The following is a 12,869-nucleotide window of genomic DNA, read 5'->3' on the forward strand; positions in this document are numbered from 1 at the left end:
TTGGCCTACAGTTTACTGACAGCTACCTTAACTTCTGTTTCACTGTGTACATTTCACCTGTGTTTCAAAAGTTACTTGTTTACCATTTTTGTTTAGTTCCATGTCTTCCTCGCTTCTTTTGTTTTCCTTAAAGCGTATTGAATACAGCATCTTAAATAATGCAGTAAGCTCACTTTACAGTTATCATTACTGTTATCCTCCATTATAAAAGTATAGCAGATCCTTGTCTTGTTCTGTTTTGGTGGAGGACTGAAATACTTGTGTCTATATGGAAGGGGGGAAGTTATTAAAGAGATTGAATACCTTCAGCTCTCTGTGTGTATGTATTTCATTGACTTTAGATCTTTCATTTTCAGTCCTGGATAAAAATGTTCAGATTACTTAAAAAATGGCAGTCTTAAAAGGATGGTTTAATACTCCTTCTTTCTCTGGGGAAAAGGCATCTTTCAAAGCTAGGTCCAGAAATCCAGTAAATCTCTTCCTTTATATCTAGACCCTTATAATATAGAGAAAATAAAATGGAATTCTTGCTGGAAAATAATCTGTCTAGAAAATTTCTTGCTAGGGAATTGTCTATGGGGAAAAACTCAGGAAGACAGTAAGTAGTTAAATGTCACAGAATTATTGCTTCTGTTTAATAATAATTACATGAAATCAGAATCCAATTGAAACAGTTGTATATGTAGTAAATTTTGTCAATATATTCCTTTCTTAGTGGATGTGCATTTACAAAGTTGAATTATTGTGATAAGCTGTGGTAGTAAATCAGAATCGTGGAAATGACAATTTAAATAATTTAACAACCTTTTTGTTTTTAATATTATGTGTACATTGGTTGTAACTTGATTGTTTTTAATTTTATATTTAGTATAATTTTGAAAACGCATCTCAGACATTTGATGACCTTCCAGCAAGGTTTGGTTATAGACTTCCAGCTGAAGGTTTAAAGGTAAGAAAATAGTAATATATGATTAAAATTATAGGATATTTAATAAAGTTATCTTTATTGATCTTTATTTGTTTAAAGAATGAAAATATTTCTTACTGTTACTTATAAAACCTATATATATTCTTTCATAAAGGGCTCAGACTATTAACAAGGTATGAAAAAGAAAGTGAAAATTACTTGTGATTGTATTTTATTATTCTGAACTAGCTGCTATTAGCATTTGACATGATATTTCAGACCTGTTCTTCCAGAATATGTGCTATGTGTTTGTTGAGATATATGTACAAATATTTGTGCATATATATTTATGTACACATATAATGAACCTATATTTAATACTCATAGAAATATGTCACTTGGTTACCTGCCATTTTTACTGAATTGTAAACTAGAACATCTTTTCATGCTAATAGACGAGGATCTGCCTTTTAGTTTGCTGTGCCTGCATGGTTTTGCAATATCATGAAATACTATGGGTTTTTGAATGTTTTTGTTTAATTTTTTTACTGTGGATATTTAGCTTGTCCAGTTTTTGTTAATGACTTTGCCCATTTTTATATTAAAATGTCCATTCTTATTGATATGTAAGAATATATATTGAAAGTATTAATCTATTATTTGCCTTATATGCCTCAGATAGTTGTCCTTCATCTTTTAACTTTAAAGTTTCAGAAGTTATATTTGTATTATAGTTGCATATTATTATCTTTCTCTGGAGTCATGCTTAAAAAAATCCTTCTGTGCTCCAATATAAGGTTTTCATATTATGTAAGTGAGAATACATGAAGTTGTGTATATATGTACCACAGAATGTTTTCAGTTTGTTCTGATTTTTTGAAATTCCGTATTTAAGTGCCATAAAAATGTGCTCTCCTAGTCTTCAGATCCTTTTCTAAACATCCAGTGCTTTTAGTTCACACATTTATGAACTTGTAAAGTTCATAAGTGGTTATCGTTATGTATATGAAAGGTTTCTTAATTTTTATAATGAAACCCATTCTAGCTAATTTATCCAGAAAGGAATTTATGAAGGGATAGAGATGTTGAGAGTATCGCAGCCTGGAGAAGCAGTTTGCAGACCGTGTCAGCAATAAAACCCAGAAGTGCCTTGTGGAACTGCCGTGATAAAAGATTGATGGCAGCCACTGACCGCCAGAGAAAAGCGCGGAATCTTGTCTCTGACCAAGAAGCTTCTGTGGTCTTAAAACAGTCTGCCTCTATGTCTGCCCAAGCTGGTCAAAGAGAGACCCTTTGCCAAACTGTTTCCTCAAATCTGTCACCTGGATTTTTCTAATTGACAGACTCTAGACCACAGTCTAGAAAAGCTATGACAAATTTAGACAGCATATTAAAAAGCAGAGACATTACTTTGCCAACAAAGGTCTGTCTAGTCAAAACTATGGTTTTTCCAGTAGTCATGTATGGATATGAGAGATGGACCATAAAGAAACCTGAGCGGTGAAGAATTGATGCTTTTGAATTGCAGGAAATTGAAACCAGGTGTGAATATCAAACCAGCTATTCAAGGAAATCAGTCCCAAATATTCATTGGAAGGACTGATGCTGAAGCTGAAACTCCAATACTTTGGCCACCTGATGCGAAGAACTGACTTGTTAGAAAAGACCCTGATGCTGGGAAAGATTGAAGGCAGAAGGACAAGGGGATGACAGAGAATGAGATGGTTGGATGGCATCACCAACTCAATGGATATGAGTTTGAGCAAGCTCCGGGAGTTGGTGATAGACAGGGAAGCCTAGCGTGTTGCAGTCCATGGGGTCACAAAGAGTCAGACACGACTGAGCGACTAAGCTGAGATCACACAGTTAGGAGCTGTATATTGATACTGTAGCGACTTACCTGGCTGTGAGGGAGGCTGGATAATATAGTTGTTATTTTTGTTGTTTTGGTCTACTTTGGGAAGGTAGGATCATAGTGTGGGAACAGTGGTTTCAAAAACTTTGGGCACTGTGAAAGAAAGGTATCCACTATTGTATTTACATTTGATTCCCCCACCTCCCCATATTAGCATTATGTCTTAGAGATCTTTCCGCAGCCTTGCTTGATATTCTGTAACATGAATAACCACAGTTTATTAGTCATATTCTATTAATAAATATTCAGATATTTTGGTTTCTTATCTAAAGCCAATTATTTTGCTAGGATAGAGGTTTGGAAGTGTAGTAAATGAGTGCATGGGTATTTATATCTAAAATTTTCTTAGATGCACTAAATTACTTTTCTAAAAAACTGTACTAATGGGTATAAGAATATCCATTTTCCTACACCCTTGCCAATCCTGGATATTATCAGTCTTTTAAACTTTTGCCAATCTGATGGGCCAAAGAATTATCTTGTTTTAATTTGCATTTCTCTGATTACCAGCGATTTTGAGCTGGCAGCCTTTCTTCTATTCAGCATAAAGAGTCTGACCATCCTTTTTCACTGGAGAACCTTTCTGCTTAGTAAGCTTGTTTTAAAGAGTTTCATTAACTCCTGATAACCATAGTCTTATTGTAGCTCTTCTGTGCTATTGTAAATTTTGTCGTTTAGTCAATAAGTTAGTCCGACTCTTTTGCAACCCCAGGGATTATAGCCTTCCAGGCTCCTCTGTGCATGGGATTTCCTAGGCAAGAATATTGGAGTGGGTTGCCATTTTCTTCTTCAGGGGATCTTCCAGACCTCGGAGCCTAACCGGACTGTCCTGTTTTAGCAGGCGGATTCTTTACCACTGAGCCACCTGGGAAGCCCATTGTACATTTAGTTTATGTTTAAAAGGTATTTTGACAACTATGTTTATTCACTGCCTGGGGAAAAAAAATAGTGTTAAATATCTGCCTGCTTTTACCCTGTAGTTATAGGGCAAGCCCAATAGGTGAAACACAGTGATAGTAAAGAGAGTATTCTAACAAATTGCAAATTGTTGGATCATTATAGATAGCTTTTATAGTTGCATGGCTGGCTTGCCATTGCCCAGAATCAGAATTCACAAACGCTAGCCTACTTCTTAGGAGAAGGCAATGGCACCCCACTCCAGTACTCTTGCCTTGAAAATCCCATGGACGGAGGAGCCTGGTGGCCTGAGGTCCATGGGGTCGCTAAGAGTCCGACACGACTGAGCGACTTCACTTTCACTTCTCACTTTCATGCATTGGAGAAGGAAATGGCAGCCCGCTCCAGTATTCTTGCCTGGAGAATCCCAGGGATAGGGGAGCCTGGTGGGCTGCCGTCTATGGGGTCGCACAGAGTCGGACACGACTGAGGCGACTTAGCAGCAGCAGCAGCAGCCTACTTCTTCTTGTTTACAAGGAGGACTTGACGATAAAGTGGACATGGCTTACAGTAGTGTAATGTCTATAAAACTGATTAAATTGGTATGTTAAAAATATAACCAAATTAATTTAAAAATATTGTATGGTTATAGCATTAAGAGACATAGCTGACAAATATTTTTACTTTTGAGCTTTGTCCAGAGTATTTAGTTGGGATAGTTTTTGTAGGCTTATGTTCTGTAGACAGAATCTGTATATTTTATAATAGTATAAAATATTAGTATAAAATAAAAGTATAAAATATAATAAAAAATTCTGTAGAATCTGTAGATTTTATAATAGTATCACTGAATTCCACCATTTATAAAAGATTAGATATGTATGGTATGACACATATCAATTGAAATTCTGTTTGCATTCCGTTTACATATGCCCCAATTAAGCTAATAGTAACGAAAGAATATTTTAGCTTTAATGTAAAAATGTGAATCTTATAAGAATTAAAATATATCCTATTAGTGTTGTTGAAGTTTTAAAAGAAAGATTTGTGATATGTTTACCTGGGGAAAACTCTTTGTTTTTGGTTATATATTTTAATTGGCTGTTTTAGCCAGTACCTTTAACAGAAAACCTTATTTGTTTTTTTTTTTTTTTTTGGGGACCTTACTGGCTGTGCCTCAGATCCAAAAGGAAGATGTATGACATCAGTATGTTCCTTTAAGTCTAAATATCTTATAAGAGACCTAAACATTGTCCAGAGTTAGATACTCACAAGAAGTTCCTTACTGAGAGTCCCCGTTAGACACCGCAGAAGGTCTTTAACCTCTCAGTTTGATGTTGTATTTCCATTCTCTCTCCTGCCTCACTAAAATAAAAACTTACAAGTAAGTGTAACTCTTTTGCCATATCCTTGCCAAGACTTACTATCAGAATTAAAGGATTGCCCACTTGATGGGGTATGAAGCGCTGTCTTACTGCTTTTACTTGGGATTTCTTGAATAATTAGTGATATCGAGCATTAGTGAGATGTGCGTGTATGTGTGCTAAGTCACTCAGTCCTGTCTGACTCTTTGCGACCCCATGGACTGTAGCCCACCAGGCTCTTCTGTCCCTGGATTCTCCAGGCAAGAATACTGGAGTGGGTTGCCATGCCCTCCTCTAGAAGATCTTCCCGACCCAGGGATTGAATCCACATCTCTTACGTCTACCTGCGTCTACCTGCATGTAGCATTATGTAATTAGATAACATTATATAATTATATAATATAATTATATAATATATCTTCTCTTTTAGTGAGATATAGCATTATTGGTCAGGCAGGCTTCTAGTTTGTCTGTTTTTTAACCCATTTTTGTATTGGTTTGTAAATCTTTAAAATATTGACTTTTAGGAGTCCAGACGCTAATCTCTCAGTTCAGTTTAGTCCAGTCGCTTAGTTGTGTCCGACTCTTTGTGGCCCCATGGACTGCAGCACTCCAGGCTTCCCTGTCCATCACCAACTCCCGAAGCTTGCTCAAACTCATATCTATCAAGTTGGTGATACCATCCAACCATCTCATCCTCTGTCATCCCCTTCTCCTCTCGTCTTCAATCTTTCCCAGCATCAGGTTCTTTTCCAGTGAGTCAGTTCTTCCCATCAGGTGGCCAAAGTATTGGAGCTTCAGCTTCAGCATCAGTCCTTCCAGTGAATATTCAGGACTGATTTCCTTTAGGATGGACTGGTTTGATCTTCTTGAAGTCCAAGGGACTCTCAAGCATCTTCTCCAACACCTCAATTTAAAAGCATCAATTCTTTGGCACTCAGATTTCTTAATCTTTTAGTTATATTGCTTATAAATATTTTCTTCTTTGTGCTTTTTAACTTAAAATTGCCTTTTAAAATTATGCCTAAGTTTAAATTAATGTAGACATCTTTTTTGATGTTTTGCATTTTCTGTATCTTAAGTAATCCTTCCCTACCCTGAGGCCTTGAAATATTTTTCTCTGTTTACTCCAAAATTTGTAAATTTTCCCCATGCCCTTCACTCCATGCTTGGGAGGTCTTTAATCTACCCAGGATTATTTTATTGTATAGTGTAAAATAGGCCCCTATTTTTACCTTTTTGAAAGAATACCCAACTACTAAAGCATCATTATTGCGTAGTCAGGATTTTATCATGTAGATTAGTAATGCTAGCAAAGTTTCTGATTAGACTCTCTGCATATTATCAGTATCATTGGAATAATTCAGTTATATACCAAGGGCCAGTCTCAGGGGGATCAAACTTTTCTAGGTTTCTTGTTTTTTTGTTTTTAAGAAGTGCCTTGACAAGTAGGGGGAGTAATAATGATTATTATAAATTCAAATCAAGATTATCTCTGAAAGGTAAGCCTAGTATTTGGGGTTTCCTGAGTATTCCTGTCAATGGCAAAACTTGTTTTCAGCAAAACACCTTTTGGGCTGGATTTACCATGATCTTTTTTTTTTTTTTTTAAACATGTATTTATTTATTTGGCTGCATGAGGTCTTAGTTGAGACAGACGAGCTCTTAGTTAAAGTGTGTGGGATCTAGTGCCCTAGCCAGGAACCGAGCCAGGGCTCCCAGCACTGGGGGCACAGAGTCTGTCACTGGACCACCAGGGAAGTCTGGTGCCGCGATGTTTGCAGACAGTGTTTTTGTAACGTGGTACTCAGCCTACGTTCTTCATGTCAATGAGAAGACAGAGGATAAAGATCTTGGCAGGCAGATTCATCCTTGACTGCTTTCCTCATATATAGACAGACAAAGATACAAATAAAGGATTTCCTCTTATTAGTTTTTTTTCTTCTGATTTTTATTCTTAAATTAGTGCCTTATAGCATCATCACCAGTTAATTTTTCACAAACTGTACTATTCTTTGAAAGTAAATTTACTAGTTAATTTTAGGATTATTTTATAAGAAATCATTTTGTTTAATGTAAAGACGAGATTAGAAGATAATGGTTTTTTTTGTTTTTTTTGCTGTGAAGGAAAATGCAAATATAGCAAGGAAATGTGGTTGTTTGTGAGACTTCCTTCACTTCCTTTGTAGCAGATATTCAAGAGAGATTCAGGACTGCTGCTGTGTTTTTCCTCCAGACACCTCACAGCTTTGTGATAGGAAGAGGTCTTGGTTAAGGCTGAACGTGCGTGGCTGCCTCTAAGAACTGTTGCAATGTCACCTACGAGCTGTTGCAATGTCACCTTCAATTTGTTGGCTAAAACAGAGGTCAGAGTTTCCTTTTTGAAGGAAAAATAAGGAAATAGGGCCATCAAAACAAGGAATAAAGCCACTTGGCTATACATAAAAGGAGAATTCTAAAATACAAAGGCATTTTCAGTTGCACAAACTTTGATCATATTCAAAGAATGCTTCTTCAGTGACTCTTGAACATATAAGCCTTTTCCTGTTAATTTCAAAGGTGATGATTGCTTATTCATGTATTACTGAATCAAGGAATATAGAATCTCGTTAGAGATAGAAAATAATGAAGAATTATTTCCTTATGGTAGCTTATCACTTAGATGTGGGGGAGCTGGGAGACAGCATAAAAGGGAGGGCCTGAGAAGAGTGCACGAGAAAATCTAAGCATCTCACCCGTCTTAGGTGGGATTCCTAAAATCCAGCCTTGGTTCTTCTCCTTTGTTCCACGGTTTGGGCCCTCGTCTCTTCCACCGTCCTCGGACCCGCCCACATTGTTCTGTTTGTTCTCCTGCCACCTTGGAAGTAAAAGCAGGCTTAGGTTCTGATACTGTAAATCAATGTAGTCAGCCCACACACATCCCTGCCTCACTGCTGGGCGTTTCTGGTGTCTGTTCGCTTAGTAGTTTTCATTAGATTTTCTTGCTGGCTTTATCAATTTGATATGGTAAAAATTGGTAATTACCTTAAAAAAAGGTAATTTTTTATTCCTTTGTCCATGAAAACCTGTTTTTCTGGCTATAAGAGTAACACATGGTCGCTATAAAAATTAAGATGATGTAGGATGTGAAAAGAAGAATTTGAAAATCATCCATTTATGTATATTACTTTGCAACTTCTTGAAATTTGGCAATATCATAACATATCTAAATATCATGGGTATCTTTTCATGTAAAAATATATGTATTCATAGCATCACTAGAAATTCTGTAATTTATTGCAGTACTGGAATTATACCATAATGTGCCAATCCCTTGTGTCATTATACATTTAGGTTGCTCTTTATTTTAAAAATTATGAAGTATTGGAAACAGAATAGCATAGGGAAACAACAGAATACCAGTATACCTACTACTTAGATGCGAATATTTTACCGTTTTTTAAAGAAGAAATAAAGTGTTACCAATACCACTGAAACATTCTTTTTATCCTCCCGATTAGATTCCCTCATAGATAATCATTACCCTAAAATTTACGTGTATATTTCCTATTTAATGTTATAAAACATGTTACCTTATAAACACTGCTGTGCATGCTTTTATGTTTCATGAGGCTTTTAAACTTGCCTTTTTCATCCAACAATGTATTTGAAATTCATGTTATTATATAGTCTTAATTCATTTCAATGAATAGTACTTCATTTTATGACTATGCTACAATTTATTTTTTTATTCTTTTGTTGGTAGATATGTAAGATGCCATTTTTTAGCTATTATATAGTGTTGCACTGAATAGCCTTAAAAATATCGCCTTGCATACAGTATAATTAAAGGTCATTTCACACTCATCAGATTAGTGAGAAAAAAGTCTTATCAATGGCTGACAAGGAAATGGGAAACCAAGTATTCTTGTGTATGGCTGGTATATGAACTTCTGACCACTTTGGAGAGATTGATAGTATCTTCCTTCTCTAAATTAGAGTTTGCCATGGTGAAATAATTTACTTTCCCCCATACTTACTGTATTTCTTACTTCATTTAATAAAGAAATCAGTGATCATCATCTTTGAAATTAACAGAACATCCAGTACCAATACCCACACATCGTTCTCCCTACTTTTATCTGTGAACCTGCACCGCCCCTTCTTGCTGTTCACCATTCTCTTTGAATACTGCATACTGAAATAATTTCAGTAGTTAGGATCTGACCATTGCTATCAGTAACTTTAAGTTCTGACCCCCTTAATCCAGCCTGATAACCAGATTATATTCAACTTTAGTTAACTAGATTGTGCTCAACTCTAACTGAGTTATTGTAGAAGGAAATGACTACCCACTCCAGTATTCTTGCCTGGGAAATCCCATGAAAGAGGAGCCTGGCAGGCCACAGCCCAGAGGGTTGTAAAGAGTCGGACACGACTTAACAGCACACGACTGGCTTGTGATAATGACAAATTGCAGACACTTATGATGATGACATATTACTCAGGATTCACTTTTGTTTGTAAAACTGAAGGAGAATATCTGTGCTGTCTCTTAAGTTTTCACAGATTTACTTTCTTTGTTTCTGAACTTTTTGTTATCAAGGATTTTGTTAAGAACTCTGATTAACACATTTATGTTAAAGCTTTTATGTTCTTAGAGGATTTGCCAAGTACTATGGACTATAAAGTATGAATAAATATTCCTTACTGATGTTTATTGATTATATGGCAATATAGAAGACTGTCTTAAAGGACATGTGATTACAGTGTAAGTTCAATTCCCTTAGAATTCCTCATTTTTTAAAGAAACCATCTTGTCGGATGTATCAAGTCCTACAAGTGTACCAGTCTTTTGAGCTTTTAATTTTCCACTTTGTTGATTCACCGTATGTGTGCTAAAGTCGCTTCAGTCGTGTCCAAGTCTGCGACTCTGTGGACTATAGCCTGCAAGGCTTTTCTGTCCATGAAGGTTCTCCAGGCAAGAACACTTACGTGGGTTGCCATGCCCTCGTCCAGGGGGTCTTCCTGACCCAGGGATCAAACTGTGTCTCAGGATGTCTCCTGCATCTGCAGGTGGATTGTTTACTGCTGACTCTGCCATGTACATCCCTGTTGGTTCAGAATGAAGTGACAATTTTTAATTTTTCTTAAGAATGATAACGGTATGAGTGGGTATGCTGGTGAAAGTGTGTGCAACCTATTGCTAACTAAAAAGCATTGTCCACCAGAGGGCGCAGTGATCTTTTTTTCTCTACGTGCACAGAGAAGCCTGTACTGAGTGGACTTTCCTCCTAGAGCTTGAGATTTATAAAATCAAAATCCTGACAAATAGATACTTCTATGTTAGGTAAAACCCAAGGCAACAATCCTTATGTTTTTATATATTATGTTGTTATTTTTAAGAATCAAATTTGATACTAGAATTAAATCTGCCCTTAAGTCATAAAAGATAGGTTCTGAAAAGAGAAGAAATATAGCTTAGTAGCAGCATGTCAAAATTTTGTTGAAAGGACTGTAATGTGTTTGTCAGAAACCTAATTTGGTTTTTTGGTGCATCAGTTGACATGTAGTATCTAGAAAAGGTTAAAGTGTGATATTTCCTGTCTGCTGCTGTATTGGTCAGATCACTTATAGTAGTATATTATTAGGTTTGGGCACCAGATTGAACTATAGTAAAGTTTAAGAACCAAGTCAAACATCACCTTTTCTGTTACTGCCTCACATAGAATAATTTTCTCTGATCTGTGCATTTGTACTGCATGTTGTTTTTATTTTGTTTTATCTTGTTGAACTTAAAGTAATGAGTAATGGTTAAGGGGTGTTTTACTGCCTAAGAGGCGAGTAATCTCCAGCAGTTTGTGAAAAGGGAATTAAATGTACCTTGTATGTGAAAGTTACTAGTAGATTTTAGAAGAATCGTCTAACAAAGCATGAGAGAAAATGGCAGTGGATCTTTTTAACATTCGAGAAACAAATTAATCTGTCACACGTTAGGAAAACGTTAGCTGATAAAGTCTGATTGACCAGTGTGACTCTTTTTGTCTGTGTTTGAATGTAAAAGTTATGACAGGTTCCATTAACATCTTTATCATTTGAAATTATTGTATTAAATTTTAGAATCAACCTTAACTGCCTTTTAGGCTAACGATTTGTTCATTTTTGTAAAAATTCATTTCTCTTCTTATTGCCCATTTTGTTCTTCCCCTGGTTTTTTTTTTTTTTTTTTTTTTGGTCCAGAAGGGGTATTAGTTAGTAATAACTTCAGGTATTCACGGACAAAACAGCCCACCACTTTTTTTTCCTTCATGCTTTTACTTTTATAATCTTACGAAGGGAACAATGCTCTGTTCCCTTGCTTTCAGCATTTTTGTTGACATTATCATTGCATATACTCTCCTTACCCTAGGTCAAGAAGATTCCCTAGAGGAGGGCATGGCAACCCACTCCAGTATTCTTGCCTAAAAAATCCCATGGCCAGAGGAGCCTGGTGGACTACAGTCCATGGGGTCACAAAGAGCTAGACATGGCTAAAGATACAGCGCACACACACATACTTTTCTTAGTTTTATTCACTGTATGGTTGCCATTCATTTCAGACTGAAGGGAGGAGAGTCTGAGGCTTTTCAGCCTGAAACAGGCTTTTAAATAAAACCATTTTATTAAATTATCTGTCTCTTTTTGACTTCATTAACAGTGTGATTTATCAACCAAAGTAATTCTGTCATAACACTTACCCTGCAGTTTCACAGTTCTAAATACTTTGGAAGTGTTAAAACACAATTATATTCAGAATGATTTTTGAGTTTAGGTTATTTGAATTTTCCAGTTAAAACATGGTAACCCAGACCACTTTGGGAAACTGAATTGCTTGGTGGTATTTACTAAAGCTTGAGACTCTGTGATCCAGCTTGATGTTCTATAGTTCTTCTTTGTACGTAAACATCCTGCACATGTGTTCATGAAAATACTTGTGCTGGAAAGTTTATAACAACCCTGTTTGCAATAGTGCTAGTATGTTACCCAAATGCTCATCAGTAGAATACATTTTGGTATATTCATACACATAATGCTATAGAGAAATGAAAATGTAAGATCTGCCAAATACATCTTAACAGTATGGTTGCTGAAGAGCAGGAATGAGTCTGAGAGATACAGTACTGAGAGAAAGAAGTCTAAAGAGAATCTGCTGTATGTCTGGTTCTGCTTATGTCAAGAATAAAATCAGGCAAAGTCTGACTAAGCTACTCAGAGTCCATGTAGGGACATTGCTGACTGGATGAGGGGTGGTGACTGACGAGGGTGATGAAGGGAACTCCTGGAGTGCTGTTGATATCTGGTTCCTGATACCGGTGTGTTTAGTTTGGGAACAGTCATCAAGCTGAAAAACCATCTTTTGTGCACTCTGCTTCATGTGTTGCCATAAAAGCTTTTTAAAAAATCCTTAAATATATATACCACAAACCCGTTACACATTTGATGATATTGAGGTGCCAGTCTGAATGCACTATTTTTGTCCTGCCTCCTTGTTTCATCAAAAGAGAATTAAAACAACAACGGTAAGAAAAATGGGCATCCTCTCTGAGTCTCCTTGACACTGGTAGTTTTCTTGGGCTTCCTACATACTGGTGTAAACTGTCCCTGTCAGTAAATACGGATAAGGAGGTTGCTTGATCGCAGAGCAAGCATCCTTTTAATAAAAAGGAATTGGCTGTGGAGGGAAACTTGAGGCATGTGGACCTGGAATAAAGCAGCACCTTCTTGGCCACTCTTTAAGGGACTAGAGAGTTCTGCTAAATTCATTGGC

General features: G+C 36.4%; 1 protein-coding gene across 1 annotated transcript in view; it reads left to right on the forward strand.

Moving 5' to 3' along the window:
- RNF13 (ring finger protein 13) overlaps nucleotides 1–12,869 on the forward strand; it is a 111,842-nt gene that overhangs the window by 38,983 nt on the left and 59,990 nt on the right. Inside the window, exon 3 of the mRNA XM_043873563.1 lies at nucleotides 869–949. Within this exon, the coding sequence (XP_043729498.1) occupies nucleotides 869–949 (81 nt within the window). The remainder of the gene's footprint in view (nucleotides 1–868; nucleotides 950–12,869) is intronic.

The sequence above is a fragment of the Cervus elaphus genome, chromosome 19 (assembly GCF_910594005.1).
Source record: "Cervus elaphus chromosome 19, mCerEla1.1, whole genome shotgun sequence".
Lineage (NCBI taxonomy): Eukaryota > Metazoa > Chordata > Mammalia > Artiodactyla > Cervidae > Cervus > Cervus elaphus.